General features: G+C 46.5%; 1 protein-coding gene across 2 annotated transcripts; it reads right to left on the bottom strand.

Annotated features, from left to right (window-relative positions):
* Positions 1 to 3548: 3548 nt before the first annotated feature.
* LOC112890830 (U-box domain-containing protein 33) lies at positions 3549 to 6152 on the bottom strand. Of its 2 annotated transcripts, none has more exons than XM_025957695.1 (4): positions 5563 to 6149; positions 4258 to 4376; positions 4038 to 4153; positions 3549 to 3940 (listed from the first exon to the last, which is right to left on the bottom strand). In XM_025957695.1, the coding sequence occupies exons 1-4, from the start codon at positions 5912 to 5914 to the stop codon at positions 3652 to 3654; spliced, it is 876 nt and encodes a 291-aa protein (XP_025813480.1). In that variant the 5' UTR covers positions 5915 to 6149; the 3' UTR covers positions 3549 to 3651. The 2 variants fall into 2 exon arrangements, with proteins under 2 accessions (XP_025813480.1, XP_025813481.1); XM_025957696.1 differs by having other exon boundaries at positions 3737 to 3940; positions 4043 to 4153; positions 5563 to 6152.
* Positions 6153 to 25037: the final 18885 nt, after the last annotated feature.

The raw sequence follows: 25037 nt of genomic DNA, 5'->3' as shown, positions 1-25037 counted from the left end.
CCAGCTGAAATTACTAAGCTTTCTTCAGGGAAAGCATACTCTGTGCTTCATGTGTCTTTTACGTATCACATCATTTGTCTAAATTTTTCTGTAATCAGGTACAACTCTTCATTTCATAAAAAAGAACTCTTCAATCACAAGAAGAATCAGTGAAATGTTGAGAAGTTTCGACATATGCAGAACATCTCTTTGTACACAATAAATCAATAACTTAAAAAAACGAAAGCAATGAAAAACTGTTAATACCAAACGTATGTTTTTCAATCATGATTAGCATCTCAAAAGATAATAATGAATAATCATAGCGAGAAGCATCCCAAAAACTTTGTGATGTTCTTTCTCTGGGTTCACTGTCTTTTCTGTTACCATTTGCAGCTGTGTTATCATGATTTGGTGTAGATAATGGAGGTGTCAGTGTCAGGTTGTGGGATCTGCTGCTGCTGTTGTTTACAGGAGAAGGTTACAGTGGTGGTTTTGCATCAGCAATCGTCTCTGTCATCACCACTTTGCCATCGCAGATGATCTTGACTTCACAGTAGAGGTGCACTCTTCTCTGTCCTGTTATTGTGTTTCCTCTTTTCAGCTACCGGTGTTCATTCCGATAAATATATTTGCATTAGCGGCAGGCAAATGATTTTATATTTTTGTTGATTCCATGCTGCCGGTTATTGAGCATCGTCTAAGAAGATTGACAAGGGTGACCCAAAACCAGTTTGGGTTCATGCCTGGGAGGTCGACCATGGAGGCGATTTTCTTAGTACGACAGTTGACGGAGAGATATAGAGAGGAGAAGAAGGACTTACACATGGTCTTTATTGACCTAGAGAAGGCGTATGACAAAATACCGAGAGACGTCATATGGTGGGCCTTGGAAAAACACAAAGTCCCAACTAAGTATATTATCCTCATCAAGGATATGTACAAGGATGCGATGACTTGTGTTCGAACATGTGATGGCGATACTAGTGACTTTCCAATTAAAATAGGACTACATCAGGGGTCAGCATTGAGCCCTTATCTATTTGCTTTGGTGATGGATGTGATCACAAGGGATATACAGGGTGATATCCCTTGGTGTATGCTCTTTACTGATGATGTGGTGCTAGTTGACGAGAGTAGGGCAGGGGTTAATATGAAGTTAGAGCTGTGGAGACACACGTTAGAGTCGAGGGGGTTCAGACTGAGTAGGACCAAGACTGAGTATATAATGTGCGACTTTAGCCCGACTAGGCACGAGGATGGGGACGTTAGCCTCGAAGGTCAAGTGGTGGCCAAGAAGGATACTTTCCGGTATCTAGGATCAATGCTTCAGAAAAATGGAGACATTGATGAAGATGCTAGACATAGAATTTCAACCGGTTGGTTGAGGTGGCGGCAGGCTTCGGGCATCCTCTGTGATAAGAAGGTGCCACAGAGGCTAAAAGGTAAGTTCTATAGGACGGCGATTCGCCCGGCGATGCTATACGGTGCTGAATGTTGGCCTACAAAAAGGCGACATGTCCAGCAACTGAGTGTAGCAGAGATGCGTATGCTGCGTTGGTTCTGCGGGCATACAAGAAGGGATAGAGTCCGGAATGAAGAGATTCGAGATAGGGTCGGAGTGGCACCTATCGAGGAGAAGTTGATTCAACATCGGTTGAGGTGGTTTGGACATGTACAACCGAGGCCTCCCGAGGCGCCGGTGCGTAGTGGAGTTTTAAAGCGGGGCGATAATGTAAAGAGAGGTAGATCTAAACTAACTTTGGACGAGACGGTTAAGAGAGACCTTAAGGAGTGGAATATTGCTAAGGAATTAGCTATGGATAGGAGCGCTTGGAGATTAACAATTAACGTATCTGAACCGTGACCTTTGTTACTTTTTGTTTAACCCCTAACTCTTCCTTTGGCTTGTGCCCTTTTTGTGTTTTTTGTGTTTCTTATTCTTATTTTATGTGGGTTTCATTTCTAGCCTACCCCAACTTGGTTGGGACAAAAGACTAAGTTGTTGTTGTTGTTGTTACCGTACCGCCCATTGGATTTTGAAATTCCTAGTCCTAGCTGTTTATGAGCAGGACAGGAATAAGTTTGTGGATTGTATCAGTGATTTGGTTGTTCTCGATGAGATAAACATTGATGGTAGCCTGAATATATCAAAAGAGTGATATTTGACTCTTCAATGTTGTCCTACGCTACATATTATTAAGAGTAATATTAACTACAAGTGTGATCAGAACTTGGAGCTGTTCAAGAAGTAGACCAGCTGCTTACCTGAAATTTGTGGCACTGGTTTAGGAATTTCTGCAGCATCTCTTGCCTCTTGTATCTCCTTGGTTCAAATAAATTTCAATCTGCTCTGTGCTTGCTAGGATCTTAGGCATCGTTCCTATTATTTCAGAGATCGAAATGCTCTGTATGTCAGGTTCCCCACAATATGCGCCTTGTACTGTTTAGAGGATTAGATGCAACAAAACATTCAGAACCACTGCCCAGGCCATGACTGTAGAGCTTCAGAAAAATATCTATTTTTTCCTTTTTTTTTACCTTTCCTTCTGTAGGTTGCTGAATGACCTGAAAGTCTATTTTCATGAAGTGGTATAGCGTCATTCATTGTGTTGAAGACTAGAAAAGCTGGCAGAATGGAATCCTACTGTGCTGATTTTGTTGACACTTCAGTGGCCGTCTAACGTACATCACATCGCTTCCTATCATTCACATCCTGGAGCTCTCAAAGGTTGTACATTATCTTTGAGAATACATTTGTTTAAATTTGTGTTCCTCAACAAGTTGTACAGTGCATTGGTTAATTTTCCAATGAGTCAAAATCCTTTAGCGCGGTATGAAGATCTAATTTATGTTCTATGCAACTTATATTTGTCATCAGAAATTCTTGCAGTAACTATGTTTCATATTCAAGTTAATACTGCTCTGTTATTATCTGTACGTTAAGCCAATGCATTATTATAAATTAAATTTTATCACGTTCTAGGTCTGAACCGCAGGGTAACAATCCTTGCACTTCTATATCTTGGGCTGATGACTTCAAATACTTAATAAGTTGACCAGATATGATGACAGAACCAGCATTCATATCTCAATATAACTTGCTGATTTGTCCTAATCTCTCAACAGCAGATGCCAGCAAAGAGAATGTGATTATGCTAAAAAATGGGTTGACTCTCTCCATTACGTTTCTACTAGAATGTCATATATTGTTTCTTTCTTTATTACATGGACTTCTGGACACATGTATAATAGTGCATTCTTCTGGCAGAAAACTGTTGTGTATTTGTGTTGCTTCTGCTTGCTATTCTGATCAGCCCAATAGTAAGCTTTCTTCAGAGGCAGCATACCTTTTAGTTTTATGCATATCTTACTCTTACCATGCTACCTCTATGTAGTTTTCGATATTTTACTAGTCATGTACAATTCTTCAATTCATCTCCTTAAGAAAACAGAAAAGGACATCTTAAATAAAAAAAACATTTCAGTGAAATGCTAAAAAGTTTCCACATATACATGGAGATCTCCTTTTGTACACAATAAATCAATAACTTCTAAAAACAAAAACATTGGCAAAACTTGTAACAGCAAAACATATATACGCTGTCCAATCATGATGCAATTACAATGTGCTAGCTGTGAAAAGTAACTGAAACAGCAATCAGATGGTAATCAAAACGAGAAGCATCTTAGAAACTTTGTGATTTTCTTTTGTTCTCTGCATTCACCGTCTTTTCCTTCACCATTTGCAGCTGCTTTATCATGATTAGGTGTAGACGACGGTGGTGTCATGTTGTTAGATCCGCTGCTGTTATCTACAGGAGAAGGTGATAGTGGTGGTGTTGGATCAGCAATTGTCTCTGTCGTCACCTCTTTGCCATCGCAGATGATTTTGACTTCACAGTATACAGGTGTGCTCTTCTGTACCTGTCCTGCTATTGTGCTTCCTCTCCTGAGCTTCCTGTGCTCATTCCAACAAATTCAGCATAAATTAGCAGAAGTGCAGGCAAACGATTTTGCATTTCTATTAATTTCATGCTATATGGTATAGGCCTTACCGTACATTGGACTTCGAAATTCCCAGCACTAGCTGTTTTATGTGCAGGACAGGAACAAGTTCAATGATTGCATTAGCAATTTGATCGCTCTCGATCAGGTAAACATCAACGGTAACCTGAATATATAGAAAAAGAACGATATTTGAGTCTTCAATTTGTCCCATGACTGAAAAACTTGTTCAGTGCTCAGAACTGTTAATGCACTGGTTCAGCTGCTGACCTGAAATTTGCGGCACTGATCCAGGAATTTCTGCAGCATTTCTCGCCTCTTCGATCTCTCTTGGTTCAAGTAGGTTTCGATCTGCTCTGGGCTCGCTCGGCTTTTAGGCATCATTCCTACTATTTCAGAAATTGAAGATGTGTCAGATTCCTCACAAAATACTAATTCTAACTGAATATTGCTGAAAGATCATCGGATGCAACACATGGACAGCAACACATTCAGAAAATTCAGCTCCTTTAGAAACAAATCCATGTTTTTGTTCTTTTCCTTCTGTTAAGTTGCTGAACCTGCTAGTCTATTTTCATTTGTCAGTGTCATTGTATCTAAAGACTAGAAGCTTGGAGAATGGAATCCCACTGTGCTGATCTTGTTCACACTTTAGTGGCAGTCTAACATCACAATTGACATCGCATACTATCATGCGCCCTACTCTACCAGGCATCTCACAGCTCCACTTTTTGGCACTTTGTATGGTACACGTATCTTGCTAGCATTCGCTACCTGGAGCTCAAAGGATGTATGTGATCTTTGAGAATAGATTCTACGAGCTTCACTGAAGGAAAGATCATGTTTGGCTGCTGAAAATACAGCTTTATATCAAAAAGAAAAAAAACATTAAGGTGGCACAGGTCACAACTAACGCATGATGGGTGGCTTTGTTCGTATCTCGGATCCTCTACCAGGTCCGCATCAGCCGCTTGGAATTTTTCTGTTGCAGCTTTGCGACGGTGCCAAACCTATTCTTAGGGGCAAGATGTTTACAAGGCTCCAAGGAAACTCCGGCGCATGAAGACGACACCTTTGAAAGTCCAAGAACTTCCCTTCGATCCTTCCATCACGACCATCTAGGTTCAACTAGTACGCCAAAGGCAGTTTTCTGGGACCCCAATTAATGGTGACCTGAAACAAGACTGCTTGTTTGCAAATTGCAACATTGTCCTCTTACTGGTTGTTGCAATGGTAGTCCTGATTTGACTCTTAATTTCCAATTGCCAAGAGAACGCTTTGTGTTCGAGTTCAGCTCAAAGGAAGAGTGGGCTATATTGTGACATTGGAATGGCCGATATTGGTGAGGATACAAGCCTGAATGTAACCCAAGAACCCTCACATGAAACACTAGTTTGATCTGATTCAATCCATTGGTACATGACTCCGGAAAAATTCTCGTGTTCTAAACGGCGCCATGCTAAATAACGCGAGCAAATCGGAGCAGTGTTATGATCGTGAATTGAACCGAGAAGATGGTGAGGTCAGGAGAAGCAGCAGATGGGGTAAGAGTAGTAGTGGAGATCGGTCACATACATGGTGTGGGGATGCTGTTGACGACGGGGAAGACGTGCACGAGGTAGACGAAGCTCCGGGGCCTGGTGAGCCGGCGCAGCGCCCACGACAGCGCCGCCATGCTGGACCCGCCCTTGCCGACCGCCACGTACACGTCGTCGGCACTGCCGCCGGAGGAGGCCGCCGCTCCGCCGCCGCCCTGGCCCTGCGCGTCGCCGCCAGCCGCGGAGGAGACGCCGCCGCCGCCCGCCTGGCGCGTCTCCTCGGGCTCCAGCTCCTCGATCTCCCACGTGCCGCCGCCGTTGCTGTGGCTCGGCTGGCCGCCGCCGCCGTCCCGGCCGTCCAGATGCTGGGTGGCAGCCGCCTCGGCCATCGTGTGCGCGCGCGTGCCCAGCTCGGCGTCACCCACGTACGGAGGCGAGGATGGCCGAAGAATAATGCCGAGACGAGTAGGGAGCGAGGCGTCGCCGTCCGGCGCCTCGTGCCAGTGTGTCTTGATGGCGGGGAGATGTGTTTAGTGGCCAAGAAATCAAGTGGTGGTGTCCGGATTTCTTCCAGTTTGCATTAACATTTTCGTGGGAGGTGGTACGATTGTTCCTTGGACCTGTTATAGTCTTTCGCTGCTACCTACTTCATTTCAAATTGTAGTTCAGTTTAGCAAACTAGCAGATTAGGATATATAAATTATATTATATATATAGACATAATAAAAATAAATATTTAGATACATAATAAAATCTATATATATATATCCAGATTTACCAAAACGACGACTGGACCAACGATTCAATTTGGAATGGACGGAGATGTCAAGTATATGTCAAGAGAAATACAAAATGGTTGGACACGTAGCAGGCTGGCCAAACAGTAACAATGCTCGGTTAGCTGCGTCGATTGGTAGGGTAGGGTCGTCCTTGGCTTTGGTGTGACTGATCAATGGAAATGGCCGGGTCGCCTTTTCTCCTGGCCGGCTCCTAGAATCCTAGATAGACAGAGAGGTCCTTGTTCCTGTAGTCGTAGGACACACGAGGGGAGTGACAGGAGTGTGCAAAGCTAGTCACACCACCTTCTCTCCGGGCAGTAAAAATGAATGAACTGGTGAATTGATCTCACAGAAAGAAAAAGGATCATTGCAAGGTGGTTTCTGCGCCGGGCCATGGACACGTCCGGGACTGTGTTGAGAAGAAAGGAAGAATAATACAGATACAGCACATCAGGCATCACGAGCAGGTAAGGGAAGCATCAGACAAATGCAGGGCGTGTATAGAATAATCGTGGATTATTGGTGAGAGCGTGGACCGGGAGCCGAATATGCTCGGGGATCGCGGCCGGATTCCTCTCCTCCTCCTCGACGGCGCCCGGGCGGTCAAAGCCCTGCTGCGGCAGACCACATCTTTGAACCGTCCGCCGGCCGGAGACAGACCGGCATCGGCGACTTGGGCGAGGGAGGGAGGGGATGGAGACCCACGACGTGGACGCTGGACAGGACAGTACAAGACAGGAAAGGCGGATTTCTGTTTCCTGCTGACAGGCCGCCTCTCACCGGTGGTGGTGTTGGTGGTGGTGGCGGTGTGTGTTTCAGGATGAGGGAGGGAGTGGGAGGGAGAACAGGCGCGCGGGCCGGCAGGAGCTACACGTTTTGTACGTATTGCTGCTAGGGTTAGGACAGTTTTAGGCCCAATGGGCGAGGTAGCAGTGTCTGAACGGAAAGGCAGGATAAGGCCCAGCTACGATATATGATGGTATAATTTAATAATTCCATGTATCATAGTCTAATAGCCCACTGGTTCTAATCATTGCAGCCCACCAACAATAGATAGTAATACACAGGAACATGCTATTTTTTTTCCTTTTGCCTTTATACATTTTTGTAAATCTATACATGCTTCAATATTTTATTAAACTTCATTCAATGATCAGGGTGAAATATAAATCAACATTTCAGATAAACCACTTGAATATTTTATATGAAAAATTTGAAACAATATGTTCAAAACGTCGAGCAAGTAAATTCAAAATGTTGGAACAATATTGTTCCACCTCTGGTATTTAAAATAATCATTAACAGCTAATCATCCGCAAAAGGATACCACTAGAATGATTTATTGTCACACGCTAAAATATTTAATTTTAGGTTATAAATATCTTTTACAATGTGTTCATCTATCGATAGGGTTTTCCGAGAATTTTAAAGATTTTTCTCGCAATTATTCTATTTATCCGAGAGCTAGATCCATTTTTATTTGGAAAGCTCTATAATTCTTTTTCATGAAGTCCAAATATTCTATTTGGATTTCTCGTGTCCTAAAATTACCTCCCGAGTTTTCCTCGGAATTTTTAGGATTCTTCCGGATATATTTTTCGTGGTTTAAAATATTTATCTGGACTTTTCTAGATTTATTTTAAACTTAAAAATGTGTTATGGAAAATATTTCTATTTTGATTCTCATCGTAGTCGGACCGAGCCGTATCTTTATTGTACATCCTTTTAACCTTATCCTCTTAGAATCTTGAAGATGTCCCATCGAGCTCCCGATCCTCTAACCATTCCCCCTGATCAAGTCATGCTTGAAAACGACGCCTCGTGGCTCGTCTTCGGTGTTTTTTCAATGATGTTCGATCGCCGGCAGACCCAACGACTCGGCCTGATCCTTTCCTTCTCTTTTCACGCTCTCGAATAAATGGTTCACGTTCAACCAGCTCTGTCAGCTCGTTTTCGTGTTCAGCCCTCACCCGATCCTGTTTCGGTCCATAACCGAACCCGCCCGACTTTTCTCTATCTCTATCTCCCTATCTCGTTCTATCCGCAATCGATCCTCGCTCTCCAACCGCCCGTCGGTTTGCGCCGGTGCGGTTCCACCTCCCCGTCTATCTTCTTTCCGCGGCCCAGTTCACGTTCCAGGCCAGCACCAAACGAACCTACTCGGCCAGCCCAGGTTCAGCTCTCGGCCCATGGCTGAAATTGTTTCGGCCCACAACCGAGCCCCTCAGCCTCGCACCGCTTTTCCCTGCTCGCTAAACCCTCCTGCGTTCCTATAAATCCTGCGACCTTCCTTTCTCCCTAAGCTGTAGCCCCTGCGTCCCTGTTGCACAGCCGCCGCCCCTGGCGCCCCTACGCAGCTGTCTCCTCGCGTGCGTCTCTCCTGCAGCACCGCTCGTCCCCTGCATCGCCCTCCCTGCGTCACATCCTGCAGGTCTCCCCCTGCCCTTCTCCCCTGCACGCCAGACCCCTCGGCGCCGCCACCTGCAGGTCTTCCCCTGCCCTTCTCCTCTTGCACCGAGCCGCCGCGCCCTCCTACCCTTCTGCCCAACGCCGTGCCCGAGCCCGTGCACCACAGGACATCATCGCCTCATCTACTGCACGCCATGGCCCCGCTCCTCCCTCTGTGCCGCGCCACATCCCCCTCCTGCACCGCCCTGAGGTCCTGCAGAGCCGCCATGAACAGGACAGAAGCCCAGGGACAGAACAGACCCACCGTCGCGAATTCCTCCGCGAAATTCGATCGCCACGATGCATCTCCGCGGTAAGTTAGGTATGGAATGGAATCCCCTCGTCGTCCTCTTTCATATGCCCCGCTCGGCAATTTGAGGAACAGTACCCGCTGCCACCATTGCTGCCTAATTTGAAGCTTTTACAATTTAGTCCCTGGAAGATTATGTAATTATCGCGTAAATTTCTGCGTCTTGCGAAATTTGCAGAAAACCCCCTGGATCTATTATATCTTCTCAATCCAGCCCCACCATAGAATTTTTCAGATCTAACCCTGAATTTTTCCTATTTTTGCAAGCACTATATTCTGTGTCCTGCAGATCTTTCCTGCTAACCCCTAAAAGCTATAGTTAATTACGTATAGGTCCCTACACCACTATTTCATGCGTAGTTTCCGCATTTTAGATCCGTTTCGATCCGTTCTTTTTGCAAAACCCTAAGCTATCGTTTAGTAGTGCTGTTGTACCATAATTCCTATTTTTAAAATTTTATATCAATTTAATTTGAATAATATCCTCTCATCTAGTGTTCCGAAATAAAATCCAATTAAGTCTTTACTCCGGTTTCATAACTAATGTTAATTTGATTAATATCAACTTAAATGTGTTTGTAATTTAATTGGTTAGTTCAACACGAATCATATGAAGTTATGCGTTTATATGTTCCCACTAGTTTCTTTTATAATTAATTGTTTAAATAGGATAATTTGTACATTGACAATTCATATAAAATTTGACTAAGTTGTCCTTCGTTTTTATAAATGCAAATATAATATGAGTCAATTATAATTAGGGATATTTCTCTTTTATATCTTTTACATTAGTTTTCTAAATTAAAATAAATGAAAGCCTATAGTTCTTTTATTTCTTTTATAATATAAATCTTCCGATAGTTGTTTCTTTTCAACCCTAGCTCCATTTCCTGCGTTCCTTTCGTTCTCGTGACTGTAGCAGCGAGTCCTATCCTTTTGTACACTCTTTTAAAGCTTTTCTTTTGTTTGCTGTACCCGTTCTTAGTTGTTCTTGTTTGTTTTGCTTGCTTGTATGCTTGGGCCCGATGCTTGTGTGACGTTAGAAGGAGCGTGATCGAAGAGTTTTGAAGATTTAGAGTTTTAAGAATAAGAGTTGAAGACTCTAAGCAGCTATTCTCTAAAAGAAAGGCAACTGGTTCTTGATCATACTTCAGTCCCAATAATATCATAAATACACCTTCACTTTATATGCATGCATGTGTCTAGAATATGGTGGATCCGAAGTTAAGGATATGCCTAGTTTCATTTGAACTTCCTTGAATAAGTCTGGGTATTTATATTTATATTGTAGTTACGCTAGTTGCTTGTACTTAGATGTTGGTTGGATAACGTGGATATTATGTTAGACTGGTTTACTCATGTTCGGGAATATTTGATTGGTGATAAATAAGATTATTGAATTAATTGGAACATGGAGAACCGCCTAGGAAAACAGTGCAACCGCAATGCTACATGGCTTTGGTCTTGGCTAATTAATTAGAAATCTTAGCTTATAATAATCTTACCGAAAGGGCAAGAGAGGTTGCATCGTTAGGGTATAGCTCGGTCCTCTTGAGGCATATTGCTATATGTGGTCCTTGGCTAAGGCGTTTCCTCATTAGAGAGAGTTATGATCGCTTTGACTTGAAACCTTAGCGGATTGTCATAAGTTAGGAAATATTTGTAAAGGCCTCGTAGTGAATTTCTGCCACTCACCTTGGAAGTGTTTAAGAGCCTTGCAAACCCGAGCATCAAGGAAAACATGAATTGTGGATAAAGTATACAATCTCTACAAAGTGAAAACTGATATATCAGCCGTGCTCACGGTTAAGAGCGGTTTGGACCCTCACATGATAATTGAACTTGAAGATGAATTAAATCGTGGACCATGTTTATGGTTATGGTTATGCTGTATCTCCTCTATCTCTTTTAATCTGGGTTTTGGTATGAACTTATATCTTAGTAATCAGGTGCTAATAAAATTTGACCAACTAAAATTGCTTATCGCAGTAAGCCAGTCAGCCTTTTCTTGATTTTGGCCTTCATGTCATATAATTTCCAACACTTGCTGAGTACCAATCATAAGTGTACTCACGCTTGTTATAATTGCTGCTCAGAGGAGAAAGTGATGTGAAGTCTTTTGAAGATGATGCTGAGTTCTAGGCTTGCGCAACCCCATGTCGATTGCCTGTGAAGTTTGGAGTCTTCGTTTCCAGGATAAGCTGTATAACTTTCTTTTAATTCTCTTCTCATGATACTGTTGCTGATTATTCACTGATGAAGTCACTATATGTATGGAACTTGATCCTGTCATATATATAGTTATGCATTCGGTTTTGTCCTTTAAAAATCGGGTGTGTCATTTATGTGCATTTTTGCATTTATTTTTTTGTGTGCTTCGAGTGCATGAATTGTTAATTTACAATTACAATTGCAAACTAAGTATGGTTTAAGCTAATTTTGCATTTAAATATTAATAAAAAAATTAAAAGGGTAAATATAATTTTTTATGCTCAAATAATGTTTAACATGTCAAATGCATCATTTGTGACTCATAAACATGGTTGCTAAATGGAACAAATTCTAATATTTAAGTTTAAAAATCACCCACTTGAAAACTACGTGTTGCTAATTCTAAAAGTATTTATATTGAACAACTATTTAAATTAATTTTTAACTAAACACTTGAAATTTGGTGAACATCAAATTGATAGACCAGTGTATATACTTTATCATGGATATGATCTTGTGGTTTGAAAACTTGTGTTAATAGTTCAAAATCACAGTCAAATCTTGGTCAAACCCATATTTTCAGCCTTCTCTAAATTTTGGCTTAGTCTATCAAAACTTACATGTAAAATTCTGTTGCAGTCTTATGTTCCAACTTGACATGGACAACAAGTTTGAATTCATTCCTTCATATTTTTACACTTGAAATCAATTTCAAAGTTTGCAAAAATGCCTAATCTGCACATCACTGAAAAATTCAGAATCCAATATGTTTTTGGCTGACTTTAGGGCACTATATCTTTCAAACCGTGCGCTTTTTATCCAAGTGAACTGAAACTTGTATACACGATTTCTGCCACCTCCCGCAGCTTGGCCTCCCCACCACGATGCAAGCTCCGCCCAGCCGTTGCGCCGCACCTGCACGCCCCACCCCTCCTTCACTCCGCCCTCTCCCTTCAATGCTCGTGATGAGCCCCGCTTTTACTCCCCCTCACGCCTCCTCTTCCACCTCTCGCCGGTCTGCCTCCCCACCTCGCGCAAGTCCTATCGGCCATGATGCTCGCTCTCCTTCACTCCCCCATGGTGCTCACCCAACTTCAATGCTCATGACGAACCACCATCACTCTCCCCTGCCCCCCTCGTCGCCTTCCCTCCCCTTATGCCGCTAACGGCTGCCACCATCAAAGCCACGACGGCCAGCTGCCACCAATGCCACCCCTTCCCCTACTCCCGGCCGCTCCGCTCCCTCCCTCGGTCTATAAGACCCTCAGAGCCCCACCGTGCCCTTCCACTCTCCCCTCTCACTCCCTCACCCTCACTCTCTCTCCACGCGCGCTTGCACCGCTGCCGTCTTCACCGGTCTCAGCCACGCTGTCAATCTGCTGCTCCGCCGCGTCATCATCGACTACGACCACCGCTGGAGCTTCGCCTTGGGTTGAGCATCGCCACCGCCCCGTTCCCTCCTCCCCCTCTCCCTCCCATGGGCGTAATTGCTCGCCGGAGCGCCTCGACAGCCGCTCGCCATCGAGCGCACCCTCCGGCCACCGGACCGCCATCCCAAGCCCTCCACTGAGTTCGCCGTCGCCTCCTCTTGCTCCCAGGCCAATCCCCGGCCTGAACCGTCACCGGAGCGCCGTTTTCGGCCTACTCCGGCCAGTCGCCGCCGCGCCAGCTCGCTTCCGCCCACCCAGCGCTGCCGCTAGCCCTCCGCAACCCGCTGCTGCCGTCGGATCGGGATCCAACGGTCCAATTCCAGTCCAACTCGAGTCAACCAAGTCAATACCGGTCAGCCTTGGTGTTTTTGCAAAAGAAGCTCTGCAGTTTTCAAAAATCAATCCGCAGTCCATGCTAATTCAAAAGTATTTACAAAGCAGTCCTTTCTTTTTTTAGTCCCTATCTTTTCTAGTTTTTGTACCCACAGTCCTAATCTCTTTGTTTTCCAGTCTAGTCCCTGTGTTTTAAGTTTTGTTAGGTTTTAGCCCCTAGTTTCTTTAGACCTAGCCCCTGGAAGTTCTAATCTCTCGCAAACAAGTCCTTAGAACCTTGTTTTACCCATATCTTCTTCGTTTCAACTCCGTTTTCAGTAATCCTTGCGCTCACACGATCGTTGCATCATGCTCTATATCTTTATCTCCTTATCTTTCAACGTTTATACTGTTTGTTGTTTGGTCTCTTATTTAGTGTATGTTTTTGCTTGTGTGATCGTGTAGACGACGTGAAGTTCGAGGAAGGATAAGAGCGGTAGTACGAGGAAGAGAACCAGCAGTTTGACGAGGAAGGCAAGTGGAGTTCTCCCCCTACATGTTCTATTTTATCCCAATAATAGCATGATAATACACTTTACTTTATGTCTAAATTGCATAAACTTGACGGGATACCTATTAAGGATTTACCTAGTCTTTTCACCCAAGCCTTGAACACCGGTTTAATCCTTTTATTGGGTAGAAATGCTTAGATGCTTTATCTTGGGATGGTTATGTTATAATCTTTGAAATATTAAACATGGCTTTATTTGTTGTTATACTTGGATAATTGGCAAGACCATTCTGTTTAAATGGAACATGGAGAACCACCCAAGAAAAACCGTACAACCACATTGTCACATGGCTCTGACCTTAGCTGATTAATTAGACGCGTAGTTAACTGGTAGTCTTACTGAAAGGGCAAGGAGGGGGTCGGTGATTGGGGTATAGCCTAGTCCTCTTGGGGTAACTGTCTTTGCTAAGGTGCTATCCATTAGGAAGGGTTATGGTTCACACTGCTACCGAAACTCTAGCGGGCTATCTAGTTCTCTATATGTCTTTGTAAAGGCTTCGTAGTGAACCCCTCGTGAGTCACCTCGGAAGTGCTTAAGTGCTTTGCAGACCCGGTCAACTCAGGGGAACATGATTTGTGGTGAAAGTGTACAATCTCAGCAGAGTGTTTTAAAACTGATATATCAGTTATGCTCACGGTTACGAGCGGCTTGGACCCTCACATGATAATTGAACTGAAAGAATGAATTAAATTGTGGTTCTTTGGCTATGGAATAATATTGTTTCCTTTAAGCTTAAGTGGGCTGGTATAAACTTACATCTAGTTAATAGGTGCTTACTAATAAAAATTTACCAACTAAAAATGCTAACCGCTATAAGCCTTTAGTCTCTCTTGCTGGCCTTGCATTCTTTCCCACTTGTTGAGTACCAACCATAAGAGTACTCACCCTTGCCTAACTGCTGTTCAGAAGAAACTGTGGAAGCTGAACACTACAGCGACTTCAAGGAGTTCTAGACGTGCGTTCACTAGTCACTTCAAGGAGTTCTAGACGTGCGTTCACCAGTCAATCGCCTGTGGAAGAAGTCTCATTGCAGATCCCGCTTAGGATATCGGTGAAACGCTTAAGACCTTGTGTCTATTTTATTCGGAGTGTAACAATGTTATTTATTTTATCTTGTTACTTTTCGAACATTGTTTTTGATATATTTCACTTATGACGTCTATCATATGTGTGTGAACTTGATCCTGGCGCACATATGAGATACATCTGGTTTCTTTCTGAAATCGGGTGTGACACGCCGCCACCGCCAGCTCGCCACCGAACTCACCGCTCCTATCCTCCTCTGCCCTAGCCTACCCTCGGAATTAGTCCCCCACCTCCCCGTGAAGCTTCTAGGCCCGGCCCCATCGCCTCTCCCTCGCCTGAGCACCGCCGGCCACCATTAACCTCGCCGGTGAGCTACTGCCGCCGTGGCCAGCCCGCCTCCAACCACCTCCCACCTCACCAAGGCCACCCACAGGTGCGCCTCGATCCCATGGTGCTCCTTCCCCTCTTCTCCCCCACCACTAGTGACCTCCCTCGCCGGAATTTGGATGGGAACCATCTAGCTCTGGCCACGCTAGTCTAGATAGAAATGGTCAAAATTAAGGATTTATTTTCTAGCAAAACCATGGCAGCTTCCAAAAATATCTTAATTTATCATAAAAATCTAATTTATTCTTTCGTTAGTATCTTAATTTTAAAACTTGTTTTATTTTCTCTGTTAGATGGCCAGGACCAAGCAGACTGCTTGCAAGCGCATCGGAGGCCCTCAGGTTCGCATCGCCCCCGCTCAGCCAGCCCCTCCAGCTCCCGCTCCAGCTCAGCTCGTGGAGGAGGTTGAGGAAGACTAGGAGGAGATATACTTCTTCATGGAGACTGAGGATGGCCTCATCATGGTGCTCAACTCAGAGGGAAACCTGAGGACTCCGACACCTTCACCAACCCCTACCTTGCCCACACCACCATCAGATGCACCACCCTCACCACCAGTCGCACCTACTCCTGATGCTCCAGCATCTGCCGCAGTAGGTGAGGACCCGGATGACTCCGGGGATGACAGCAGCGACGACGATGATGATGGCGCTGAGGATGAGGATGATGAGGATGAGGACGATGAGGAGCAACCCACAGCTGAAGATGACAACAACGACAATGATGGTGGGTACCAGGCTGATGCTCCTCACACGACTGGTGCCACGTGCGAGATTATCTCCTCAGTGGACGAGCATGGCCCCTTCCCCACTCTGCTCCAGGACGTTCTGCTATGGCTGGGCAACACCTTGAGGCCCCTCTGCATCACCAACAACATCTCTGAGCCTGGCCGTGACGACTACTACATCACCCGGGTCCATATCTGGGAACGTTTGGGGATCGCTAGAGACATGAGGACCATCTCGGCGCACGACTCCACCGCGCCTCACACCACCTATGCTGCCGCCATCAGCAACGTCGCCAGGAGAGCCCATGTGGTTCCTCTGCCACACTCACCACCTGGAGCTGAGCTTCACCGACTACTGCCACCTTCCTTGACGTACTAGTGGCACGGAAGAGACTGTGGTGGTGATGGGCGAAGAAGGGGAAGACCGCATCAACATTCTTGCCCGAGTCACTGCAGTGCTCAACACCGACCTCGAGGGTGCCACTGCTGAGTTGGCTAGGGCCCAAGAGATGCTGCTGGAGGCCTAGGCTAGGATCGCACAGCTTGAGGCCCGGCTCGCCGGAGAGGAGCCACCGCCGGCGCAAGGTGATGAGCCCCCTGCTCCTGCTATTTCACCACCGTGCAAGAGGCTTCGCTAAGACGCACCAGGCTCCATCACCGGTCTTATAGACTAGGTTCTTAGGCTGGTTTCTTTTAAAAGTTTATCTCGATAGAACTGTTCCTGCGAGGACGTGCCGTGTAATAATGCTTGTTTTGTGGACAAGTGTTTGCTTTGTTTTGTTTTGAGTTATTTTGAGAAGTTTTCTATAATTTAATTAAAGTCAGTTTATGTTCAAATCTTGGCTCTCTTCTACTTTACCCACCCTTATCACTACATCGCTCTTATCCAATACTCCTTTCCCTAACAATCAGATGGTAAGCACCAGGTCAGGTGGAGGTCAAGACATTCCAAGTCAGAGGCGAGCCCACATCATTAATTGGCAGGACCAAGCACCACCTCCACCACCCAATTCAACAATGGAGTAGTTTCTTGCAGCACAGATGCAACTGTTGCAGAACCTCACCGCCACTGTCCAAAACATGCAAGCACAGTAGAACTTGCAACCACTCCATGTTGCACAGGCACCTAGAGACAAACATAGGGAGTTCATGAGCCACCATCCCCCAACTTACCCTCACTCAGTGGATCCCCTGGATGCTGATGACTGGCTGAAAGTCATCAATAAGAAGCTGGACATTACACAGTGCAGCGACCGTGAAAGGGTCCTGTATGCTGCAGGACGTTTGGAAGGATCGGCAACCGACTGGTGGGATGCCTACACCGCTGCACATGCCAACGCTAACGGCATCACCTGGGAGGAATTCAGGACTAACTTCCGCTCACACCATTTAACACCCTAAATTTCAAATTAGAAACTTAAATAAATTTTGCTAGAATTCTCTTAGGATCCATAAGATTTTCATTCCATCATTTTGATTTTAGAGCATTTATCATGAATTAATAGTAATTTAATAAACCATAAAAAGAAATATAAGGAACTATAGTTTTGGTGCATTTCATGCCGTATTGCATTATTTTATTGTTTGTCTTCCATTTGAATTTAAATTTTAAATTCAAATTTAAATGCATTCAAAAGCATTTCTTTTTCTCTCTTTTATTCTCTTTGGGCCCGGCCCATTTTCTTTTTCTCCTTTTCTCCTTTTTTCTTATTTGCAGCCCAGCCCAGCTAGCCTCCTCCTCCTCCCGCACAGCCCGACCCAGTCCGACCTGCCTTCCCCTCTTTCCGGCCTAGCAGCCCACCGGCACCCTTCTCTACTTTTCCTTCCTCTCCGCGCAGCCCAGCAGCTCGCCTCGGCCCACTTTCCTCCGTGCGGCCCACTTCTTCTCCTCTCCCCAGTTCTCTCTCTGGCGAGCGGGTCCCGCCTGTCGGGGCCTTCTCCCTTCCCGCGCTCGACTCAGACTCGAGTCCGAGTCCGGCCGACGTACAGCGCCGTTCCGCGCCGCGAGGGGCTCCGAGCCCGCACGCCAAGGCCCCGTGGACCGCCCTATTTAAGCCCCCGTGCCCTAGCTCTTTCCCCCAAGCCGCAGCCGCCGTGTCCCGCCCGAAAAGCCCTAGCGCACCGATCTTTTCTGCCGCCCACCATTGCCGAGCTTCAGCCGCCCGTCGCGCCGTCGCTCCGCCGCTTCTTCCCCTCCGCAAGCCGCCGCAGGAGCTCCGCAGTGGGGTAAGGTTGCTCACCAGCCGCTTTTCCCTCTTCTCCTCTGCCTTCTCACGCCCATGCGACCTCGTCGTCGTTCCCGACCCGCCCCTCACCGACGGCCGTCGTCAACGGCCGCTACCGCCGCCTCCAGAGCCCCTAGATGGATTACCCGTGCTGCCCGCAACCCCCCAGTGCAACCCACGCTCGAAACCGAGGCCGGGAACGCATTTATGCATTACCCCGGCGGAGCGCCTCCGCTCGCCGCCGCGCCGCACCGCCCCGCCGCCGGCGCTTAGTGCCGCCGCCCCCGGGCCGCCCCCGCATCCCAGCCGTTAGATCTAGATCCAACGGGTTAGATTAGATCTAACCCGAGTCAATAGACGCAGATACCGGTCAACCCGAGGTAGTTTTGCGATTTAGCCCTAAGTTTTATAGGAATCAACCTGCAGTCCACGGTAGTTCAAAAGTATTCATGAATAGATCCTTTTTCTTCTGTTTAGGCTCCTGTCTTTTCCAAAAATAGAATCCGCAGTCCTAAGCCCTACTATTTTGCAATCTAGACCCTAGATCTAAGGTTTAATTATGATCTAACCCTAGGTTTCTTCGGTCAGAGCTCTTTTTAATTTCAAATCTTCTACAAATAAGCCCCTAGAATCATGTTTTAGCCATAACTTCTCCGTTTTAACTTTGTTTTTATCGATTCTTGCGCTCACATGATCCTTACGACATATGCAGTAGCTTTATTACATTATTTTGCTCTATTTATATTGATTGGTGTACTATTTATTATTTATTATATTTATTTGCTTGTATGTACTTGTGTGTTATGATAGACGGTACGAAGTTCGAGGGTCCGCAAGAGCCGAGCTTTGAAGACGTTCCCGAGCAGCAGCAGTTTTTTGACGAAGGCAAGTGGTCCTTGATCATACTTCAGTCCCAATAGCATTATAAATGCACACATTTACTTTATATGCATGCATGTGTCTAGAATATGATGGATCCCAACTTAAGGATGTGTCTAGATTCTATTGAACTTCCTTCATTAAACTTGGATTATTATATTGATGTTGTAGCTACGCTAGTTGATTTTACTTACATTTTAGTTGGATAACCTGCAAATCATGTTACACTGGTTTATACATATTGTGGAATACTTTAATGATGATAATTAAGATCATTGAATTAAGTGGAACATGAAGAACCACCTAGGAAAACAGTGCAACCACAATACTACATGGCTCTGGTCTTGGCTAATTAATTAGAAACTTTAGCTTATGATAATCTTACCGAAAGGGCAAGAGGGGTTGCATCGTCGGGGTATAGCTCGGTCCTCTTGAGACATATTGATATATGTGGTCCTTGGCTAAGGCATTATCTCATTAGGGAGGGTTATGATTGCTTTGACTTGAAACCTTAGCGGATTGTCATAAGTTAGGGAATCTTTGTAAAGGCCTCTAGTGAATCCCTGCCACTCACCTTGGAAGTGTTTAAGTACCTTGCAAACCCGGGCATCAAGGGAAACACGAATTGTGAGTAAAGTGTACAACCTCTACAGAGTGAAAACTGTATATCAGCCATGCTCACGGTTAAGAGCGGTTTAGACACTGACATGATAAATAAACTTAAAGATGATCTAAATCGATGTCCTTTATTTATTCATGTTGTTGAGTATTTATTACTGATATTTATTTATGGGATTGGTATATATATAGTTACGCTTAGTTAATACTTGCTTAATAAAACTTGACCAACTAAAAATGCTTATCGCAGTCAAACCATGTCAGCCTTTCCTTGATTGTAGCCTTGCATGTCATATAATTTATTCCATTTACTGAGTACCAACCATAAGTGTACTCACGCTTGCTTTATTAAAACCAATGCTGCTCAGAACAAGATAATTGTCTGGAGTTCTCTGAAGATTTCGAGGAATACTAGGCGTATGTCTCCCAGTAATTTGCCTGTAAAGTTGAAGTCCGTTGCTATTTATTAATATTTATTTATTTGCTTAAGATTAAGACTGTTGGTCATGTAATAAATTACTATTATACTCTATTTCGTTAAAGCATTGTTTCGGGTATACACTTGTGACGTCTACTCTATGTGCGAAAATTGATCCTAGCGCACATTTGGGATGCATTCGGTTACCTTTCTTAAATCGGGTGTGATAGAAGCGGTATCATAGCAGTGATGACTGTAGAACGTTAGCCTAATTAGTAATGGTCGAATTTTAAGGTTTATCTTTCTTAGTAGCCTCTTCTGCTTGCTCGTTTTTGAAAACTGCTTATTTCTTGAGTATAACACTATTATTTCCTCCTTGACTTCATGCTTGCCTCTCAAGTTTGTTGGTATTTTCGAAGAGCACTCATGAACCGCCGCATCCGATCCATCATCCGCAGGAAGTGCCCGACCAGGAGGAGTCTGAGCAGCCGGAGCCCAAGTACGTGATACTCGAAGACAACTGAAACGAACCGGATTCCCCAAACGAGGAATCCGACTCCCTGTATCATTGTGATAGTCTCTGGATCAAGCGCTATCACATACAGAACTCATTTCAGGCATAATACCTAGTCATACTCCGCATAAAGTCAAACATGGGTTTAGTTATTACATAAATCCATAGGATTTGTAGTACGAAAGTTATTACGAGCCTCTCGGCTAGAGCGGTTCAAGCAGAAAACGTAATGCGGTAGCTAGGCCTTCGGTCGTCCTCCATCTTCGGGGTTCTCCTCCACAGGCAACTCGAGTGTAGCTCGGGCTTCAGTCGTACCAACCATCATCGTTGGGGTCGAACTCCGGATCGAATCCTGCATCGTACCCGGCTATCCCCAAGGTATGGGATAGGTTCACGTCACCATCTGAATGCAAGCTTTATAGTGGACTATACTAAGGGTATACAAAGTTCAAGGATAAAGCTAGGGTTTCCTATGCATGCACAACATATATATATAAGTACACATATCTTCTTCCATCCTCGACTCGGGCCCTTCCAGCATTCCGGACTCCTGGTCAACGCACACCTTCCAAACCACCAAGTCGATGCGAGGACTCCCTCTCCTCGCATCTCAACTGCCCCCAGGCAGGAAGTTATTCTAGAGGGAGGTAGAAATCATGAGTAACACTAACTAATAAGAGGAACAGAAGAGTAGGGATGTCCATGATTGAGGACGCGGCTATACGTATAGTTTACACTCTGTAGGGGTTGTACACCTAGACCCACTCGAATCGGCACTAGTCGGAGATCAGCCGACTAAGAGACAAAACACCGGTCTACTGAAACAGAACTAGGAGCCACGACACCATCCGGCTTTCCTGGGTCTTGGGCGCATCCTCTCACAAGAGGTCACCCCGGGACTGTGAAGCCTCCCATGCATCTCGGGGAACGTGAGGTCAGCATCTCTTTCCCCTGCACCGATACTCGATCCTCCTACCGGCTTGGTACCGCACTTGCTAGCCCCAGACCGGGCCCACCCTCATAATGGGTAAGTGGTGTGCACGCTTAACATATTCCCACAAGTCATAGTTACTCTCACCCGATCCTTAACTACCGAAATGGGCATCTTCGTCATAAGCGTCTCCACCACGGTGGTCCGCGATTGCACCCTTGACGAGTGCCCCCAACACCTCAACCATATAACCAAAAAGTTGTACCCGCCACAGGTACCCCGTAGGGTGTGCCAAGATACACACCCCAAGCCCTCGATCCATGATCGAGTTAAGTTTGCCTGCTTCCGGCTAAAAGCCCTAAACACCAACTCCTGAGTAGTGCATCTCCATGCACGCCAAGACTATCCATCCATTCCCACACATACACATTCGAGATACAGCAAGTCATTTCATATATATATATTAATCAAGGGTGATAGGGTTGCAAGGAGTACGGGTAAATAAATAGGCTATGCAGGTTCATCTCGAAAGGATTACACAAGTAGCAGTAGCATATCTAGCAAGTAATGCCTAATAGGTATTCAGATCATAGATGGGCGTGAACCTGGTGTCTCTTCAAAGTCCTTCTGGGCTTCCGGGTAGTCCTGGCCGTCGGTCAACTCCTCATAGTCGGGTCCTATTCGTAAATACGAGTAAGGGCAAGGACCAAAGTGCAAAAATATAAAAATCTCATAAATTAAGATCCAAATCACCACAAAACCTACTCTAATGGCTAGTTCATGATTTTAGAGGAATTATAGAACTAGTTTCATAATTTTTGGAGGTCCGGTTGATTTATTATGAATTTTCTAAGGAAAAACCTATTTCTAAAAGTAATAAAAGAATTTTGAAAAAGAAAATGTTCAGCACTAACACGTGGCAGCACCAAAGCATGCCACGTGGCATGCTGACATCAGCATGACATCATTGGGTGGTCAGTATCTGCTGACGTCAGCAGTGGGCCCTGCTGACGTCAGCGTTGACCGGTCAGTGTTGACCAGTCAACGGTCAATGGTCAAGGGGGTCAGTGGGTCCCACTGATCAGCCTCACCCTGAGGCTGACAGGTGGGACCCTCGGTCAGGCCGGGTAAAAGAAAAAGAAAAAGGGAAAGGCTCGGCTTGTCTTCACGGGTCAGCTCGGTCTGCGGCTCAGCAGGTCGGCTCGGTCCTTGGGCTGGCTGGGCATGTAGGCCGACTCGGCTTAACAGGCTGGCCCACAGCCTACCCTCTCTCCCTCTCTCTCTGACAAGACGGGCCCTAGGGGCAGCGCTCCTTTCTTCCCCCGACAAGCGGGGCCCACTTGTTGGTCTCACTCCGAATCTAGTGTGGCTGCGAGATCCGGTGTGGTAGGCAGTGGTGTGTGTGTGCATGTGTAGATGTTGTGCGTGTGCGTTCGAGGGAATGAGCGAGAGGGAATGACCGAGAGGGAATGATTGAGAGGGAATGACCAAGGGGTCATGTGTGTGTTCGGGGGAATGACCGAGGGGTCATGTGTGTTCGAGGGAATGACCGAGGGGTCATGGCCGCGACGCGAACGCGATGTCATGGCCGCGTCGCGTGGTCACCGCGCACGGCAAGGCCGTGGCGGGGTCATGGCATGGCATGGTGAGGCTAGGGCGCGGCAGTGGTGTGGCCGTGGCTCGGCTTGACGGCAGCGCGGTGAGGCTGGGGCAAGGTGAGCCTCGCGGCACGGGTGTGCACGCACGCGCGCGGGTCCTGGTCTCCCAGGGCTGCCGCGTGGCCGTGCCATGCGCGGGGCACAAGCATCCCGGGCCCGCGACACGACGCAGCGGCGAAGGGCGACGGCGGCTGCGGGGCGTGACGAGCGGCGTGGTAGGCTCCTGCACAAGAGTGGCACGGCGGCCGGATGGGGAAAGGGATGTCCTAAGGCCGGCTACGGACGGATCATCGGCGGCCTGAGGCTGACGCCGGCAGCAAAGGAGATAGGGGAGGCGGCAGTGAAGCTCACCGGTGGACTCGCTGGCAAGGTCCTTGGCACGGTGACGGGCTGGTGCAGGCGGATCAGGGCCGTGCAGGACGTGCGGCTTCATCGTGGTCGTCGTACAAGCACGGGCCTGGCGGAGCTCCGGTGCGGCGACTGCCTTCTCCTGGCGCTCCTCCTCTCCTTCTCCTCCTCCTCTGGTGGTGCGGCGACGGCGGAAGGGGAAAAGAGGGGGCTGCTAGGGTTAGGGGAGCAGCTGGGGCTCTTATACTCGGTGCTAGGGTTTGGGGAGCGGCTGCGGCAGGGGGTCCTCGGCGTTCGGGATGGGACGCGTGGCGGCATCCTGACGGTGCGGCGCGGCTCTGTGGCCGACACGGGAGGCGCAGCGATTTCGCTCCCGTGTCGTGGAGCAGGGACAAGCGGGGCACGGCGCAGGCCGGTGACGCGAGGGAGCGGGGTCGCGGCGGAAGGGAAAAGAGAAAAGGGGGGGCGCGGCGGTTAGGCGCTCCTGTCGCGGAGTGGAGCGAGCGGGGCTGGGAGAGCTGCGGGGGCGAGCGGCGAGAGGAGGAAGAAGGGAAAGCTGACAAGCAGGTCCCGCTTGTCAGCTGCCCCGTGCGGGAGATGAGGGGTCGGGGCGTCCGGTGCGTCTGGCTGGGCTGGGTCGCGGCCTGCGGGGGAAGAAAGGAAGGAGTGGAGAGAAGCTGGGCTGGGCCGTGTGCTCGCAGCCCTGTATCACGAGGAGAAGAGGAAATGGGAGGTGGGCCGGCAGCCTGTTGGTCAAGTAGATTTAGGTAGTTTTCAGTATTTGAATTTGAATTTGATTGGGATGGCCCATTCAAATTCCACCCAATTGAATCAAACAAATTTGAAATCAATTCAAGTAAAATCCAATCAACAAATTCAAACAAGATAATTTGCAATTAAATCCAAGAGGCTTCAAATAATTACACTAACATCTTAATGGTAGTTGGTTTAAATAAAATTACATTGAATTTGCTACGATTTCGAAATGGAGGGAACTCATACTACTATTTGGGACTAGCTAAGGCACATACATGAAAAGTTTTTTCAATTTTAAAATTTTGAACATTGACAACATTCCGAGAGAAACCCGGGATGTTACAACAATGATGACGACTACTACTGCTACCATGAAGGAGGCTAGGTGGACACTGACACTGAGGAGGAGCCCATGGAGTTACCTGAGGACCACCCTGAGGTCTCAAGTGGCAGCAATGAGGATCCTGCAGGAGGAGACAGTGCCAATCCAGGTGCCGCAAGCGGAGACGAGGATGAGGATGGTGACGGTGACCCAGATGATGATCCAGAGCCAGCCATCGCTCCAAGCCCACCGCCACCTGAGCCCCACTATGAGAAGCAGATATATCGCTTGGACTTTGCTGAAGGTCCATTCCCCGCGCTTCTCTGGAGGGCCATGCAGAGAATTGGTTTCCTGCTAATGCCACGCTATGAAGCTCACTTGTACAAGAATGCCTAGCAGGAGGAGGAGTGGTTGGTGGTAGTGGTGATTAGTGTTCCGGATGAGAGACATGGCAGCCGGGTGGAGTACTCCAAGCATGTAACACCCTAATGTAATTTCCCCAAATTTTAAGGAATTTATTTGGGCTTAAATGAATTTTCCAGGCTTTTCTTAAATTTTTGTGGCATTTAAAGCAATTTATAACACAAGGAAATAAAATTTATCATAGGATTAAAATATTTGTGCATTCATGCTGCAGCATT

Source organism: Panicum hallii, chromosome 4, assembly GCF_002211085.1.
Source record: "Panicum hallii strain FIL2 chromosome 4, PHallii_v3.1, whole genome shotgun sequence".
Lineage (NCBI taxonomy): Eukaryota > Viridiplantae > Streptophyta > Magnoliopsida > Poales > Poaceae > Panicum > Panicum hallii.
The sequence above is the reverse complement of the archived record's forward strand: the minus strand, read 5'-3'. Positions and strand labels throughout refer to the sequence as shown.